Here is a 19412-nt window from a genome sequence, read left to right as displayed (position 1 = left end):
TGATACAGTTGGAAAGCTCCTATTTCCTTCATGTATCAAGTCTGTAGGGATCTGTGACTAACATTCAGTGTCAGATGACACAATGGTCCTCTAAAGCAGGAGAGTATAATTTCTTGTATTTTTAAGATGTCATTAATCTCAGGACAGCTTTTATGAGAAACATAAACCCCTGAACTCAAGCTTTGACAGGCAGAGATTTGTACAGTTTACCTCTAGAATGTGCTCATGTTAAGAAAGTGCCCCACTACATTTGGCCCCCCTTCCCTTAGGCACTTCTCTTAGGCAGTGCCTGTCCTACTTGTCTACCCAGTGTTACACAACTGAGGCCACATCCACAAGCTTCTTTGTGGGGTCACAAACCACATGCATGAAATGTTAAAATGTGCCCCATGCTGTAAATTTGCAGCGTGGGGGCAAAATCTGCTACCAGGATTTTCCAGTAGCAAAAAAAAGTACTGGGAAGAAAAGTGAATGAACAGCAGCTTGGTTCTTCAGTGAGACACTCTGGCTTCCAGCCAGAGCATCTCTAAGCTCTATCTGTGCCCCGGCTGCTCCAGCATGCTGGAAGCTGAAAGGAGCTGGGAAAGGGCATTTGCCCACTGTGGGACAATGTGCCCTGCAACAAAGTACACATGTAGGGGTGTGCTCTGAGGCAAAAAGTAGCAGCAGAAGTTTGTGCTGCTACTATTTGTGCTACTGCAACACATGCTCCTGCTCACCTGGATGCAGCCTAAAGGGAATAACCAATCTAAATGAAGCTACTGTAAGCTGGATACATAATGCATACTTGTTTCAATGTACATCAACTTGCAGTCACTATGAATGTGAAGACAGAGATATTTATGCCTATTTTTCCCCCTGGAAGAAAGTATATATAACAGCACTATTTTTGGACAGCTGAGTTTTATGCTACAATTTACAAGGATGCCAGAAGTTTTATCTGAAAGGAAAAATGACTCTTAAAGAAATATGTCCATTCCCTAGTTCTTAAACAAGGCCCAGTCTACTACAATTAATTTTAATTCATGTTTACTTCCTGAAATCTCAGATCAGGGATGCCCAGTGAAATGTTATGTCTCATGTTCTAAGGGCTGATGAGATTGCCACCAACTTAAGACATGTGGGACTGAAGAAGGATTCTATGTAGCAGCTGCTGTCTATAACTGCTGGGAAACTGTTGGGGGTAAGTTCCAAACATTTGCTAAATCTTAAAAGGCAGGAATTGAGTGGCCTGTAAAGGTCCAAAGCATTTCCATTCGAAGTCTGAAATGTTTTGTCCATAAGATTTGTCTGTCATAAATGAAAGTGTCAGGAAAGGAAACACTGGAGAGAAAATGGTAAATTCTATCCACTGCAAGTGAGGTTTTCAATGGACTAACATGTACAACAAACAACCCTGAAATGCATGTGAACAAGAATCAGTGGTCCTGTGCAAATACATGGAATTAATTCTCAAACTTAGGATCTCAAGTGATCAGTCTTAGGCAATGATCCATACCCATGAATAAAACTACTTTTGTATGCAAGTGATGGCAGGATTGAGGCAACAGTATATAAAAAATAATATATAATAAACACAGGAATGAATTGACCAAGAAACTGCAAATGAATATACATACCCCAGCCCAAAAGGTAATACCAGTGCAAACGTTGCTCTTCAGCAAACACTGCCACCACAATTAGAGTGTGAAGATATATGCCTTCACAGAGCATCCAGAAGTAATTGCAACCCAGCGTGTACTGATGAAAAAATTGCAGCACCTTGCAGCTTACCTGTCAAACAAATTAGATAGTATTAAACTATAGATAATGTACTGCAATAGTGTATCTTAGTAAGCAAACAAAATATCAGGTTTTTCCCTTAGTGCTTGTTAGAATTCCTTAGTAGCACATATTATTGACAGGGCTATAAGATATCAATAAGTCAGACAAATGGAGTAAATGCACCTCATAATTCATAAAAATCAAGTGCAATGAGCAAAGCTCAAACAAGAACTGTCCAGTAAAACCACACTTCGAAATGTTTTCAGTTTGATGGGGTTCAGAATTAAAATAAACAACTTGTTCTTAAAATCCCAGACAAATGCAGTAAAGGGATAGCAACTTAATCATCTAGGTAGCTTACTGTGGTTGTATTTTTACCTTTATTCAAATTATTACCTTCAATCGGCTTGTCTGTTTAAGTTAATAGCTAATTACTCCCAAAGCTGTACACATTAAAGGTCCTATTTCGGATACCTACAGTATGCTTATACCACTAACATACTATGCCAAGTGGTGCCAGGCTGAAATATATCAAATTCCTCTGGATGTGTCAACATGTGCAAATAATCTGGGAGCAGTTTATTCTAAAGTACTCTAGAGCAAACTCTCTTGTGTATGTGTTTACATGTGTAGGGATGCGGAAGCAGATTTGCTGCTCCTAGCAGTAGACTGTTTCTGCTCCCTGCACCCCTGCACTAGACCCCTGCAGCAGCCAGGAAACAATCTCCTGTCCGTGCTGCCCAGCTGACCAGAAGCACATTTGCTTCTGGTCAGCTCTCTACATGTTGCTACTGCACAGTATATAATCAACAGGAAATTTGCTGCTTGCATTTGCAGGTAGCAAATTTACTCACAATTAGAGCAAATGACTGCAGAGTAAGCATCTGCATGTGTAGACAGTGACACTTACTGCACAGTAATTAGCTCTAATCTCAAATAAAGCATCTTGTGTAGACACACCCTCTGTGCGTGCTATCCACAGAGCCAGAAGTAGCATAGCCATCTCACAGTGATACCGTAGATAAGTAAATTAGCTCTTCACCACTTATTGAGGAGCATACTACCACTGAAAGCAGTGGGTGTTTTTCCCAGGTGAGTTGTAAGAAATCTTGACCAGACCCTTATCAGTATGTACAGTGCAATTGCTCTATATTTTTATATAGCAAAAAACACAAGAAAAATAGAGACGGTGAAGTAAAAAAGGTCAGGACCTCCTCTGAAAAGGACACAGGAAGTTCCACTCATCTTTGTAATCTCTGTACAGAAGCTGAGCCTAATTAAAGTCTATTAGGGGTGCACCAATAGAGATTTTGGGGGCCGATACTGATAGCTGATATTTAAGGAGGCATACAGGCTAATACCGATCCAATATCCAATAGAGATGCCTCAAGGTAGTAAGTCCGGTGTGGTAGAAGGGAAGGGGGGAGGGAAGGGGTGTGGGGGGGCAGATCAACACCCCCCTACAGTGAGGGAGGGGGCAAGGTCAGGAGGTGCCCAAAAGGGGCGGGGAGGGGGGCCCAGGACACAGCCACGGCTTTTGGGGTGGGGGTAGCTCCTGCTGCTGCTTGCACTCCAGGAGGGTGGGGGGAGAGAGACAGGCTGCAGCTGTGGGGTGGAGCTGGAGCCAGGGCTGTGCATGACTTTTCTTGCTGGGGCCTGGGTTTGGAGCAGGCTCCAGTGGTGCTGGGAGGAGGCTGCAGCCACCCCAGATTTTGCTGCAGGTCTGCTCCCAGCCCCAAGCAGCTGCCCCGGCTGAATGCCCTGCCTTCACCCAAGCACTGAGAAAAGTGGCTGTACCCACTCTAAGCCCAGCTCCTAGCAAGAAGAGTCCCAGGCAGCACCAGCTCTGGCTCCACCCTGCACCTGTCGCCTGCCCCACGCTGTGCAGATCCCATGGCACAGTTTCAAGGGAGACATTTTTGTCTCAGGCAAATAGATTCTTTCACATATCTTATTTATTACGAAAGCTTTGTATTGCATCTCTTGCTTAAAGAAATTTGTTTTACAACTCTCTTTTGAACTATATTTTGCTGCTGGAAATATCTTGAAGCAAATGGAGAATAAATAATTATATATGTTTCAATATTCTGAGTGTTCAAAGCTCATCAAATGCATTAACTGATAGCAGTCACTTGAGAAGCTTACTTTTATATATATGTAATGTATTTTTTAATTTACTGCACAGATAGTTGCAGCTTTCTCACAGTTGGTCTCAGTTTTTACAAAGTATTTAGACAGAAGAGTAGCAGTGTAAAGAAAGAACTGGTCTGAAAAGGGAAAGAAAAAAAAATGTCTTGCTTTTGCTATTGGCAAACGTGTTCATTAAGGTGTTTAAATCATTCTTGCATTGTTTTTCACAAGTTTGCATCAATATATTCCATGCCTCAGCCCTCGGCATGCACTGAATATAGCCTCTCAGCTGGTGGTTAACCTTTCTCCATTCACTTCCTATTGATCTTGTCCTCTTGAGGGTTTCCTTGACTGACAGAAACTTGCAACTCTGTAAAAATTGCACTTTAATTTTGGTGGCCTTTTTCCTGACATCTCACATCTATTCTGAGGTCTGAAAAGTCAGTAAGCTTCCTTGGTGAACTCAGCTTCCTTTTCCCGACAGGCATAAAAAACATTCTGATAACTTCAGATACATAACCTCTCTTACAACACATTTACCAATAGCAAAAGCAGGACATTTTTCTTTTCTTTCCCTAAACTGCCACAGCACTCCTCTCCCCCATCACATGATAAACCGTATGAGAAAATTCCACTTGGTAATGCCAGCTCTAGATACAGTGCTGTAGCGTGGATTTTGAACAACAGTGGAAGAGAACAAAATGGTTGGCATCAGATGTCCTCTTATCTGCCATATTGTATCTTTGGCCATCAATTCCAGTCCCCTGCCTCTGCACTTCATTTGTAGTTAATCCATGGAATCCCCAAAATCATCTGTTCAAACCTTCAACTACAAGACACAATACTACAGACACCAGTAACACCCCCTGACGTGCCATATATCAATAGTTTTCAAACTGTATTCCATGGAACTCTGGGGTTCCATAACAGGTTATCAGGGGTTCTGCAAAGAGACTGGGGCTATGGTGTAGCAGGCCAGGAGGCTATGCACCACTAATTTGAGTTTTACAATTTTAACATAGGAAGTTTCTTTATGAAAACATACTTTTGAAATTATTGAACAGTGAAATTATAGAACAGTGGCTGAAAACAGGTCACGTTAAATTAGGTACCTGGGGGAAAAGCAAAGCCTTAAATGACCAAGAAGATACCAATGCTGCATCTACTTCTGCCACTTGTGCAAGTGTATCAACTCAGCCAACAAGCTCGTCAGACTACAAACGGTGACTGTGAAAGTGCAGTGAGTATTGAATCATAAAATGTAAATATGAAAAAAGCTGTATTAGTTATGGTTTCATGTAGATCAGAAATATAAATGTTTATGTATATGAATTACCAGGATAGAGATACCTTTTCTTTTCTGATCATCCATCTGAACTTGCACCAACACTTCTTTGGGTGTAAAAATTGGTATATCCCAGAGACATTTTTTCCCAGTTGAACAAGATGAACTTGTCTTTTTGGGGCCTAAATGTGAATGTTTAGAGTATTCAAGATAAAAATGAGTTGATGCTTCTGAGGCTTGATTTATGGTCCAACTGCATATAGAAAAATAGTGTTGAATGTTTCCCTTTCCTTCCTGATTTTTTGCTTCCTAATGAAGTTGAACTGGATAAAGGCAGAGGCTAAGGATAGGCATTCAAGAAGCACATAGTGGCAGTACTCTAACCTTCAAGCTTTACTCTTAAGTGTCCAAGGGTAGGTTGGGAGGAAGCAGAACACATGCTAGCCCTTGGGAGGGTGATGGGTAAGGGGGTGGCTCGGAGCCTTCCTGCATGGCCCAAGACCAGCGGGGGCGGGGGGGCGGAGTGGTTGCATGCCTCCCACTGTGCCCCACAGGATCCCTGGGCTGTCGAAGACTCCTGAGTGGAGGTGAATGGCTGAGCCACCCAACTGACCGGCAGGGGCATCATGGCCACCCGCCTGGACCTTATGCAGAAGTGGTTTGTCATGACATGCACTCTCAGCTGGCTGTCTCATGCAAGCTCATCCAGCATGCCCTTGCCTGCCAAGTGCGTGTGTCCCAAATGCCTGGGGGGGTGCATGCACATGCCCTAAATGCCTGTGTTCACCTGCCATGCCTCCCTTACTGATATTAGTGGCCCCTGACCTGCACAGTGGCAGGCTGTCCATATCCAAGAAACCCAAGCTGACTAGCTTCTCATCCATGTGAACTGGGAGCCCTCCCCCCAGGATGAGTAGGGCCAGAGGTCTTTGAGTGCCCCTGCTCTGGCACAGGGCCATGGTGCCTTTGCTTCCTGGGCACTGCTGCCCACAACCCACTCCATCCACCTTCCCTTCTCCCTCCCCAATCCCCAGCAGGGACACACACTGGGGTTCAAGGGAATGCAGAATGAGGAAGAGACATATCTTGCTTTAATCAAATCTTGAAGCTCCCAAACTTTTAGAATATTTATAGACATACTCTGGGAGGCAGAGGGGGTGCTTTAATTAGTGCAGGTTTGAGAGCCATGCTAATTTAAAGCGTCTAGAGCATCACATGCATCAGTCTCCCCATTCTGAAAAATGGTGGAAGGATGCTTTGAATTAAAGCTCATTGAATGAGCTTTAATTTAAAGCACCCCACTGCAAATTTTCAGCACGGGGATGCAGAGGAGGTTTAATTGAGTCTGTTCTGATGCACTGTAATTACAGCACGTCAGAGCAGCCTCCCTGCATGTGTATAGGAGCCCTTAGTGTGTATGATTCAGATGTTGTTGCACTAAAAAGCTCAGTGTACAGAAACTCATAATAAGCTGCACAACTTACACACACACAGATCTAGTTCCTGTGCTCTCGGGCATTAGAACAGGTGACATAAGACAAACCCTAACCATTCCCCTGCTGCTAAGTTCCTGGATCCATGGGAAGCCTGGTAGGCTGGGTGGCCTGTGTGTTGCACTAAATTCAGATAAGGGGTGTGCTGAATGGAAATAAAATGATAATTCAGAGTAATATGGTCTGAAATCTATTCCGACAAGCATTTTATACCAACACCAAATAAATCTCCCATTGGGCACAACCTTGACAATGAAGTGTGGGTCAAGCTGAACAGACAGATCTAGATACAGATGCTTCAAAACAACACTGTACAAAAAGAACATTTTGTAGAGTGGACAATCCCCTGTGTAACTGTAGTGTCCAGATATCAGCTTAGCACTTAATTGAAAGTTGCAATCTTTACAAATGCCCAGGTGGGGTAGATGGAATTGGCACACTGTGCAATAATACCAGACAGTGGCTCATAGCTGGCCACAGGGAACAAAGCAGGGGGAGAGGGAACTGGAAACAGGGGTTTCACTGACTCTTGCCAGGATTGCCTCATGGGCGGGGCTAGCCCAGCACTTGGGCAGCCCACATGAGCTTTGGGTGAGGCTAGAGTGCTGCCTGACAGGAGAGGTGATCAGGGTGCCGCAAAGCCCCATGGGTTGCCGGTGGAATGTGATCTAACATGAATCATGATGGGATCTGGTACAGATGTTCGTTAGGGGGCACTCTAACCTACCCAGCACCAAAGTCTAATTCCACATCCATTCAGGTTTATCTTAGAGCAGGATCCACCATTTTTGCAGCACTCTGTGTGCTCTGACCATCTACAGTAAAAGCTCTGTTATCCAGCATCTCCTGGGAATGGGAGATGCCAGAAAACAAAATATGCTGGTTAACTGAGTGGCCCCAGCTGCTGCTTCTTCTGCTGCATCTGGGGTGTCCCTCTGTCTCTCCTGCCGCATCGCCGTCCCTCCCACCACATTACCACCCATCCCGTGGGCCTGTGGGCCCCACAGGACAGGGAGGCAGGCCCCACACAGCCTGTTATTGGGGGGGGCTCAGCAGCACAGGCTGCTTTGCCCCTTGCCATGGGGTCTCAGAGAAACTGGAAGTATCATGGTGGGTACTTCTGGTTTCACTTTATCTTACAACCCGGCATGCTGGTTAGTAGAGCATGCCAGCTTGTAAGATGCTGGATAGCACAGCTTTTATTGTATTTGGTTATGGCTGTAGAGTAGGGCTGTGCAAAATTTCACTGACCATTTCATTCTGATGCTGTTTTGACCAATTTTGAGGTTGAAACAGCAAAATCAGAATAAAACAAAGGCACTCAAAATAGCCTCAAAACAAAATAAGGTTGGTCGAAATGTTTCAAAAGTCGAAACATTTCAACCATAGGCTGGGGATGAGAAGTCAGCCCAGTTGGGCTTGCTTCCTATCCCCAGCACAAGATTTGGTAGGAGGTGGTGAGATCACACCGGGCCGAGTGGCAGCTCAGCTGGGCTGCTTCCCCGACCCCCATGCTAGATTGCGTTGGGGGAAGGAAGCCTAGCTGAGCTGTTTCCCCAACCCCTGCACTAGATCATGCTTGGTCAAGGGGAAGCTCAGCTGGGCTGCTTATCCAACCCCTTCCCTAAATCAAGCTGGGGGTGGGAGGCAGCCCAGCTGAGCTGCTTCTCACCCAGGGTACAATCTAGCGTAGGGACAGCATCCCAGCTGGGTTGCCTCCCTCCCCAGCACGATCTAGCATGGGGGTTAGGGAAGCAGCCCAGCTGGGCTCCCTTCTGCCCCTGGCGCGATCTAGCTCTGGGGAAGGGAAGTCAGCCCAGCTGGTCTGACTTTCCATCCCCAGCAAAACTCAACACAGCCTCAAAACAGCTTTTTAGTTTTGACGGAATGGAACAGAACAGCTGTTTTGACTTTAAATGAAATTCAAGATGGAACACTGTTCTGCCGAACTGTCGAAACTCAAGGCGAAACAGAACGGTGCCATTTTGCACAGCCCTACTGTAGAGTGTTTTCTGCACACATACCATCTAAAAAGTGTAATTTTTGGCCTCCGTGGTGCATATTTCAACACCTGTCTGATCTATTAACAACTCTCAGAGAATATTTTCCAGTGATGACTAAGTCCCATGCCTGGATGTGCAATCAATTCACTGAAACTGTGTCAAGCAGTTCAAAAGAACTACCGTTGAAGGAGCATGAGAAGCTCACTGATATTTCAATGGACTATCTTTTCAAGTCAACCTCTCAATAAACTTCTTTGGTGAATTTCTGGTTACAACTTTTGAACCAGCATCCTCAGTTGCTCACCATGCAGTAAAATGTCTAATCCCACTTGCTCTTACTTAAGGAGAGGTTTTACATTATATGCCGCTACAAAGAATAAATATTGAGCAAGCTAGATGCAGAATCAGGTAAGTGCCTACAGTTGTCAATCATCATGCCAAACACCAAAGACCTTTGTGCAGAAAGACAGGCACATTCATCAAATTGAAAGCAAGCATATCCTATAAGTATATCACTATCTTTTCACATCATTACTTTTTGTACAATTAAAGAAAAAGAAATAAATAATACTATATTATTTGTGTATATTTATTTACATTTACAAAACTTGCCAGCCTTTAGGGTAGGGATAAGGGGTCTACAGCAAAAGATATGAAAGGGTGTGTAACGGGGAACCCTAACCCTGTTACCAGAAGACAGGTTGGCCCCTTTAAAGCTAGAACATTCTGGGCACAGCATGCCAGTAAGGTGGGGATTAAAAGCTGATCCTGGCCAGCTATTCAGGTGACCAGAAGGGGGCAGGCCAGGACTATTAAAACGTTGGGCTGAGTGGCAGTAGGGGCCAGCAGCCAAAGGGGAAGGAGTGCATCTCAGAGCTCCACAGAGAGGCTTGGTGAGCAGTCCAAAGGCTGGAGAAGGGGAATTACCAAGGACCCTGGAGAGATGGCAGCAACCCAAGAAGAAGGACTGTAGCCAACGGTAGGGAGCCAAAGCACAAACCCCTGTGTAAATGTAAGCCACATTTCTCTTGGTGGTGGTTACTGCCCATGGACAGGACCATTCATATTTTTTTTTATTATTGAATAACGAGTAGTTTGGGTGAGGCTATTGGGGAAGGAGGAGGCCTCATTGGGGCCCTACTACAGCATGGGGACATAGCACTAGCATGGGCACAGGATTCAGGGTACACTGACCCTGGTGCCAGTGGGGGGTGCAGGATTTTAGGGTGTACAGACACCAGCGCTGGAGGGAGTGATCCTAAAGGGCCAGGGTGGTCTGGTGCACCTGAGGTGCAATTTTTTTTTTCCTGGAGTGGGACAGTGTGGGTTTGGGGCTGTTTCCCAGCCTTGAACTTGTGATCCTCTGGTGCTGGGGCCAGTGGTTGGGCCTCTGGGCCAGGGAGGCTGGGCTCCAAATTGGAGCAGAAAGGAGGGCCACGAGTCCCAAGACTAAAAAAAGGCTAGTGCCTCGGGGGTCAAACCCTGTTTGGTGGGTTTAGACAGGGAGGCCTAGCTAGAGAAAGACAGGGGTCAAGGCCTGTGGAGACAGAAGACCCCAGCATACAAAATACAACAGGCAGTCTCCCGCTTACAAGAACATCAGTATAATAATTTCCATCAAGACGTGGCAGATGAGTATAGAGTGGGACACAAGAACCTTAAAGGGGACTCCAAGGGCACCCCATGTAAGGCACGGATAACAGGGAAGATGGCGCTGGGGAGGGCGATCTGTTACAGGGGATATGAAAGAAGTGATATGAAATGGTTCTGTGACTTTAGGAAGTTTGAAAACCACTGCCATAGATAAATGCAGGGGAGACAGGGGCACTATCAATGCCCTGTTACTGCAATGACAGGGAAATAGTTGGTTAATACATGCTCAGAAGATCTTAGGAAAAGTATCATGCCCCATGCTCCAGGGTAATTCTCATGCATCTGTATCAGTGGATGGTTTTTGTAAGGAACTTAATGATTTGATATATAATATGTTTAAGGTAGCTATTGGAGAAAGCACCAGGTGTGAGCTTGATGAATGCTTGGTGGAAATTTTTCCTTGGTGGAAAAGTTACTTACATGTAAGCTACAGTGGCATGCAATGCTTTTCCTAGTCTTTTGTTCTGGGCATGTCAAGCAAAAACTCAATGGGCATATCTATGCATGCAATTAGCCACAATTAAAGTTACTGATTTTTGCAGCTGTCTACAAGTGCAGAGACTTGCCCCTAAAGTTAGAGCCAAGTCCCTTCAGCCTTGCCATGTGCCCCTGTGGCCACTGGAGTTCCAACCTCCAGCCACATGGTTGCCAGCACTTTCATAGATTTCATAGACATTAGGGCTGGAAGGGACCTCGGGAGATCATCGAGTACAGCCCCCTGCCCAAAGGGCAGGAAGTCAGCTGGGGTCATAGGATCCCAGCAAGATAAGCATCCAATTTACTCTTGAAGGTAAATGTAGGTGCTTGAACCACCTCCGCCGGCACACTGTTCCAGACCCTGGGGGCTCGGACAGTAAAGAAATTCTTCCTTATGTCCAGCCTGAAACGGTCTTGCAGGAGTTTGTGACCGTTCCACCTCGTCATCCCTTGGGGCGCTCTGGTGAACAGACGTTCCCCCAGATCCTGGTGGTCACCCCTGATAAACTTATAGGTGGCCATCAGATCACCCCGAGCCTACGCTTTTCCAGGTTAAAGAGTCCCATGGCTCTCAGCCTGTCATCGTAAGATCTGTTTTCCTGACCTCTGATCATGCACGTGGCTCTCCTCTGGACTCTCTCAAGCTTCTCCACATCCTTTTTGAATTGTGGAGTCCAAAACTGGACGCTGTACTCCAGCTGCGGCCTCACCAAGGCCGAGTACAAGGGCCGGGATTTGCTCGAGAAGCATCTATGGATGCACGCCAGCATTTTGGTCGCTTTACTAGCCGCAGCATCGCATTGGAGGCTCATGTTCATCTCGTGGTCAATGATGACCCCCAAGTCTTTTTCTTCTGTAGTGCTAAACCAATGTAGCACTGCCGAGCCTATAAGGGTGCTGCAGGTTTTTCCTCCCAAGGTGGAGAGCCTTGCATTTTTCGGTGTTAAACACCATGAGGTTCTCGTCTGCCCATTTGCTGAGCTTGTCCAGGTCAGCCTGGATCACCCGCCTATCTTCTGGCGTGGATGCTTTGCCCCAAAGTTTGGTGTCATCGGCGAACTTGGCCAGTCCACTCCTAACTCCAATGTCCACATCGTTAATGAAGATGTTGAACAGTATGGGTCCCAGGACAGAGCCTTGAGGGACCCCACTGGTTACAGGGCACCATGATGAGTGACTGCCATCAATCACAACCCTCTGGGTCCGACCACGAAGCCAATTTCCCAGCCAGAGGATCATGGTGGAGCCAAGGCCACAACCGGCCAGTTTGGCCACGAGGTGATCATGGGATACCAGATCAAAAGCTTTTTTGAAGTCAAGATATATGACATCAATCTCTTCTCACTTGTCCAGGTGATAGGTCACCTGGTCATAGAAGGAAATGAGATTGGTCAAACAAGACCTACCCGCAACAAACCCATGCTGGCTGTCCCTTAGAATGTTAGCCTGGGCCAGTCCCTCAAGGATGGCCTCCTTAATAAACTTTTCTAAGATCTTCCCCAGGATAGAAGTCAGGCTAATGGGCCTGTAGTTAGCCGGATCCACTCTCCTCCCTTTCTTGAAGATCGGCACCACATTGGCCTTCTTCCAGTCTTCGGGCACTACACCAGAGCGCCAGGAGTTTTCAAAGATCTGTGCCAGGGGCTGGGCTATGATGCTCGCCAGCTCCTTGAGTACCCTGGGGTGCAGGTTGTCAGGGCCAGCTGACTTGAAGGTATCCAGCTTCTCAAGGTGTTCCTTCACGAGGTCAGCATTGATGGAGGGTAGGGGATTCCCCTCACCCAGATTTCCCTGTCCCATAGCAGGCATGGGCATCCCATGTGACTGATGAAAGATTGACGCAAAGTACCTATTTAATAGGTTGGCTTTTTCCTGGGCGTCAGTTGTCAGTTGCCCCATCTGGTTTAGCAGGGGTCCAACATTGCCCTTGCTTTTCCTCCGGCTCCCCACATATCTGAAAAAGGACTTTTTGTTGTCCTTGATGCCTGAAGCTAGTTGGAGTTCAGTTGCAGCCTTGGCTTTCCTGGTTTGGTCCCTGCAGGACCGGACCAGCGCGGAGTAATCCTCCTTGGAGGTGAATCCCATCCTCCATCCTTTGTAGGCTTTCCTTTTTAGCCACAGTAGGTCCGCTAGGTCTCTGGAGAGCCAGGGGGGCTGCTGTGCCTTCTTGCTGCCTTTCCTCCGTGTTGGAATAGATTTAGCTTGTGCACTGAGGATCGCTTCCTTGAGAAGCAACCACTCTTCTTGAACTCCCATCTCCCTGGGGTCATGGTCCCTGAGGGCCTGACCGACTAGCCTCTTAAGCTTATCAAAGTCGGCTTTTCTGAAGTCAAGGACTTCTGTGTTGCTGACTGACTTGCCAGCTTTACGGCAGATGGTGAAGGTGATCAGCTCGTGGTTGCTGTCACCCAACTTCCCATCAATCACTAGGTCGCCGATTAGGTCGTCCGCCGTAGCCAGTACCAGGTCAAGCAGCGCTTTGCCTCTCGTTGGCCCATAGACTTCTTGAGTCAGGTAGAGGTCATCCACGCACGAGAGAAAGCTTTGCGCCCGCTCAGATTTAGCTGAGTGATCTTCCCACGAGATGTCCGGGTAATTGAAGTCACCCATGACAACCAAGGTCCTGGAGCAAGCGGCCTCAGTCAGTTCCTGGGCGAACTCCTGGTCAAGCTCGGGACTTTGAGTGGGAGGTCTGTAGTAGACTCCCACCGTTGTGTCCCCTGTGCCGAATTCCCCACGAATTTTTACCCAGAGGGTCTCTAGCTGTCCATGCCGGTCACCAACATCAGCTTGCAGGGACATGTAGCTTTCCTTCACATAGAGAGCTACACCCCCGCCCCTTTTGTCAACACGATCCCTCCTGTATATGGTATAGCCCTCTATACCCGTGGTCCAGTCATGGGTGGAGTCCCACCAGGTCTCCGTTATCCCAATGACATCATATTTCTTTGCACTGAGCAGGAGGATGAGCTCGTCCTGCTTGTTGCCCAGGCTCCTGGCATTAGTGTACAGGAAGGCAAGTGTGCCCTTGGGGGCTCTTGCCTTGCCCACAGATTGTGCCAGGGCTGGGGCAGGGGTGAGCTCCCTTAAGTGCCCCCTGAAGTGCCTTGGTCCGCCATGTTGGAAACGCTGATCCCTGGCTAGCCCCGTCCCTTCCCAGGAGCCCTGTGCCCAGTGCAGGGGCAGCTTGCGGTAGCTCCCTCCTTGCCCACCCTGCCTCCTTGTGCTATGGCTGCTGCAGCCTCTGCCCCTGCCAGCAACAGCCAGTGCCCCACTACTCCAGCCCTGACCCTGCTAGTGGCAACCAGTGCCCCATGCTCCTTCTGGCTGTGGTGATGGCCCCAGCAGTCCCCTCCCTACCCTAACCCCCAGACCCCAGGCAGCCATGCACCCTGCAGCAGGGCCCAGGGCATCAGTTGCAGGAAGCTCTGGCCGACCTTTCTTTACAAAGGTCCTTCTGCACTCCCCGCTCCAGCCTGCCTGCCACCGCCCACACATCCCTTGCCTCCTGCCCACCTCCAGCATCATGCTAAGGACATGCACATAGTTGAAACAAAAAAAAACTTTTTTACGCTCACAACTCCCACTCTCATCCCTCCCCCCTCTTCTCACAACAAGCAGAACCCCCTCAATCAACTCCTTCACCACCCTCCCCACTCACTAACAATAAAAAACCTGCTTCCAAATGGAAAATACTGTTTACAAATGGAAAACACTATTTAAAAATGGAAAAGTTTTTACAACATTTTGGGTCCTTGAGGCCAAAATGGGGGGACCATGGGGGGAGGCTAGCACCCTAGCCTCAAGATGTTCCTCTGTGCATACCCCTGCTGCATGTGCCACAGGTGGTGCATGATGAGCTGTTTGTGCAGGTTGAGGGGTGCCCAAGCTACTATGCCCTGCTGCTACTCCTGGTTCCCTGAGCACATCTGCACTCCTGGTTCAGGACCCTGAGCTACAATGGTATGGGGGGCAAGCCCAGGCTTCCCTCCAAGCTCTGCCACTGCCTGTGGCAGCACTACAGATCTCTGCCCCCTGCTGAGGAGGACATCACCACTGGGATTAATGCCTTCTTTTGTGTGTGAGAAGCCTTTGCCCACTAGCTGTAGGGATACAAGCTGCTGAATAAAGTTCTGAATTGTATCCCACCTCCCTGCATGCTGTAGCAGGGGGAACCTGGGGCCAGGGGAGTGTGGGCAGGCCAAGGCAGGGAGCAAGGGCAGCAGTCAGGGCCAGGGGCCAGGACTGGGGCCAGCAGCAAGGACTGGGAGGGCCCTCCTCCAGTGCAGGACTTACCATATGTCCAGGGCTGGCAAGGCTGCCAGCTCAGTTCAGGCCTCCCCCTAGGTGATGGCATCTGGCTGCTCCCAGTTTCTGCAGCCTGCAGTGTGTGGCAGGCTGGTGCCTGGTCAGGGCCCACCTCCAGGGAGGAGCCGGTGCTACTGGCAGTTGGCGGTGATGTTGCTGGCTGCTCTTCTTTGGTGGAATCTGGGGCTGTGCCAAGGGTGAGGCAGCCACTAGCCAATGCTCCCTGAGCTGCCAGTGGATAGAGCAGCTGGAAAGGAGGACAGGGTAGGATGCTGAAGGACTGAGGGCCCCTCCTCTGGGGGCATGTCACTGAAGGGTACGGTGAAGGCTCAGCCAGGGCACCCCTCCTGGTGACACTTGCAATGCTGCTGCTTGGGTCCTGGGGTGCAAAAATACAGGTCAGCTCCTGTATAAATGCCATGCATGGTCTTCCGGGCATGAGAGAACCAATAATTGGTGTCGGTCATGGCCATCCATTGTGACCGCAAGGCCCTGACTATAATGCAGTGACCAGGATGCCACATAACAGGGTCTCATAAATGTGGGCATTCAAGTGCCTACCCCACACAAACTGCCTTTGCACATTGGCACAATCCCAGAGTGCCACAAGGTTGCCAATCTCCTCCTGGGACCAGTTGGGGCCTGGGCAGTTGGCAGAAGCATGCACATGTGAGTGGGGCTGGGGCTTGATGGGGATGATGATGATGATGACATTCTCATCCCACACTGGTTCTCTGGGACCCTGTACAGCTGTCCCTGGAGAGCTCAGCAGAGGGGCATGGCCAGAGACTGGGAGCTGTGCAGCAGAGGCACTTCACCACAGCACCTACAAAGAGACACTGCTGGGGGTGAGCAGCAGCAGCAGGAAGCATGTTCAGGCCCTGCTGCCACAGGCAGCCAGAAGCCCTAGGGGGATCTCAGGGCTGGGTAAGGGGTATAGCAAGCTGCAGCCCTCTGCAACATTCACCTGTGACCAACAAGCAGCTCTGTAGAGTGGACAGGCCAGGTAGAGGCAACCTGTGGCCTGTCCAGGGGGCACAAGAGGCCTGCTGGGCTCCTGGATAAAGAACAGTCTCCCTCAGGCTCTGTGGTATGTGCCCCAAGGCACAAAATGGCTGCACGCTTTTATACACTGCAGTTAGGGGCTGCCAGGGAGCAGCCCAGCCCTGGAGAAGGAGAGGTAGCCAACCAGGAGCCCTGGAGCTGGGCTCAGGCCAGCCCCCTAGTGGCTGGGCAGACCTGGCACTAAAGTTAGTGCTGGGTCATGTCTATACGTACATTCCTGAGTATTAACTAATCACACCTAAAATTGATACCTGCATTTGCAGGTATCACATTTAGTCATGATTAGCTTTTTTTACTGTACAGTAAGGGTGCACACATGTAGGCGTGTACCCATACTGTGCAGCAAATTAGGCTAATATGTATTAGCATGTCTCGTGTAGACTCACCCACTAATGAAGAAAAATGCATTATTGGTCCACAGTTTTCAAATATCTCAAGCCTGTTACTAACAAAAATTGACAAATATAGAAGTACTTTATCCATAAATTTTAGTCTGAGTTATGAAAAACCCCAGACTAGATCTCTGTGAATTGTTTGTTGTCACTGTAACAAGCAAACTGAAACTGTTAAATGGTGAAGGAACATATCCTCTGCTATTCACATGCCTGATAACACACTGACTTCATTTTGTGTGGTTCTGTCACTTGTTAAGTCAACTTACTTTTATTGTAAACTCTTTGGGACAGAGATGGTCTCCCAGTTGTGTTCAGTATGTAGCACATTTGATCTCTGAATTTTAGATGCTATCATGGCACAAATACTATCAATACTTCTCCAAAGTTATGCTGTGAATGCACTAATTGCCTTTCATTCAGCCTTAATGAAGGAGCCATTTAAAAAGCTCATTGTCCATTTGTAGAAACAGGAAGATGAAGGGTTGCAGCTGTGTATGTAGGCAGGTGGAAGAAGTAGAAAGCCATCAGAAAAGCTAGAATAAAGCCAAAATTCTCTCTCATTGTGGAGTAAACCAAGCAAGAGGCCTACTTTTGGGCAGAGTGCTGGCTTGGAAGAGCCTAGGAATCATGAGAAAAGTGATTGTCTCTTTTTTTTTCCCCCTGTGTTGAAGGAAATAAATCTTTATACACATTCTTTATGAATAAGCAGGATTACCCCCAAGAAATGCCTGACTCTACCATCAATTTCTTTTCCTAATAGAACTAAGTGTTGCAAATAACAATATTATCTAAGGTCCCAATCTTGCCCAAAGTCCTTTACTAAACAGAACTATATCCACTCAGAGAGATGAATAAAGCATTTGCTGATCTGGGTTGTTTGGCAGGATGGGGACTTAAATTTTTGCATCTTTACACTGCAACATCCAGTTTAGTCATTCTTGGGTAACATAATGACATTGCATAGTACACATATGTCATTCCTTGGACAAGACTTTCTAAATTCATTTATAGCTAAGCAACATTATTCAAGAAAGAAGTATTAATTATTTCACCTTTGTCTCAGTTCTAGTGATGATAAGTTAAAATAGAACAACATGATAAAATATAGTATCAGATAAAATGGATTAGTGTTTTACCGCAAACAGATATCCATAGAGATTTCTGTTGATTCATGGGGTCACGTTCATCCCCTGCATAAGTAAAGAAACTCTCACTGAATTCTAGTTTTCCTTCCCTTTGGAGTGAATCTCCCCAGCACAGTTGGAGGTCGGGATAGCCCGGAAGGACAGCTGTATTTTGAATCAAGCTGTGCCAGCTTTGAGGAATCTGGTTCTCAGAAAACTGGAGCAAGTACAGACTGTCATTGCACATAATTAAATCTCTCATGTCAAATTCCCTGTTTATTTGCAATGGCCAGGGAAATGCACAGCATTTATGCTGAAATCCTTTAGAGGAAATAGCTTTGTGAAAACAGGCCAAAGATTATTATTTTTACACTCAGCTGTCTACATTAGTCAAACTTAGTCAAAGCTGCCCAGTTTGCCAAATTTCATTCCAAAGAGAAATAAACATATTATGTCCCTATCAGGTCAATCAGTGCAGTTTTATTGACTTTCGTAAAGCTCTCTTGGTATGCACCACCTGAGGCTCTGCCCTACTGAGTGTGGGCACTGAATGTCGCAGTCACTATTGTATGTGATTTATTTGCATTCAGTTTGAAGGCACCAAAATAATTTTTCCAGACATTCTGGAAAAATTAAGGGAGTATGTTAGACTTTGATTACTGAGGTCCCTTAAGGCTTTTTCTATTATTAGGTCATTATTGTATGAAAGTATCTTTATATTCCAAATATCCATACTTCGGACAAATAAGCAATAAAGGTTTTTTCCAAACTAATGCTATTTTAAACAGGGTAACACTAAATCACTAGCTGTCAGGATGTATCATACCATCATACCATATGTCAGTACCTATTTCCAGGGGATTATGACTCATCTGTTAAAATGTGCTCCCATCAGCAATGTGTACATAAATTCTCAAACTAAGATTGATGTTTTAATATACTTCTCATCAATTTAAAAACAAGATATTGGTCAGAGGGACACTACATTTTGCATGGCTTATGGGTATGTTTGATATAATTAAATAAGAGGTATAATTTTCAAAAGCATGTATATTTAGGGTGAGCAGATCTAGCTATGCTACCTTGGGAATTCCTTATAATGTACCTAGGGTTATAGGCAGCTGAGTACAGGTTAGGGGACTTGAGTATTTACACATTGGCATTTGGAGGATTCTGTAGCCTGCACTGAGCTCCATTCTACCATGACTACACAGTGAGCAATCTGCAAACTAGCTAGATTAGATTTAAAGCTAGATTAGATGTAGGCACATGAACTGCAATCACAGCAATTGCTTCAGTATAGACATATTCTTTGGAGACCAAATCTCAAATACGATTTAAGTATTTAGCAGCTTCAGTCAGTGGAACTAAAGGCCCAGGTCCTCAAAGACATTTTAGTAAGCAGTTAGGTCTCTGGATGCCTCTCGTGGTCTTGGCATTAGGATTTATGGAGCAGATGTTTAAAGGTGTTTTTGCATTTCAAGATTAAATAGGAGTCTAGTGAGATTTTGAAAAGCCAGGTAACTATTTGTATCATTAGGAGCCTAAATATCTAAGTATCTGCCTCTAGGACTCTTATGCAAGGTACTTGGATAGTGCTCCACTGACTATTTCAGCAACTTACCGTTAGGCAACCTGCACTGTACCTGAACTTTCAGCCCCAGATGAGGCATGCAGATTTCCCATGTAATGCATAGGAGGAGCGTGTCTGTTTT

The 19412-nt window shown here is 46.7% G+C and overlaps 1 protein-coding gene across 5 annotated transcripts in view; it reads right to left on the bottom strand.

The window, feature by feature from the left end:
- The window catches only part of CALCR (calcitonin receptor), a 304212-nt gene that overhangs the window by 32340 nt on the left and 252460 nt on the right, over positions 1–19412 (bottom strand). For all 5 annotated transcript variants that reach the window (XM_090047025.1, XM_090047027.1, XM_090047023.1 and 2 more), the window contains exon 8: positions 1620–1773. In XM_090047025.1, coding sequence (XP_089903151.1) covers positions 1620–1773 — 154 coding nt within the window. The remainder of the gene's footprint in view (positions 1–1619; positions 1774–19412) is intronic.

This window comes from Crocodylus siamensis, chromosome 5, assembly GCF_052110815.1.
Source record: "Crocodylus siamensis isolate JL-2025a chromosome 5, ASM5211081v1, whole genome shotgun sequence".
Lineage (NCBI taxonomy): Eukaryota > Metazoa > Chordata > Crocodylia > Crocodylidae > Crocodylus > Crocodylus siamensis.
The sequence above is the reverse complement of the archived record's forward strand: the minus strand, read 5'-3'. Positions and strand labels throughout refer to the sequence as shown.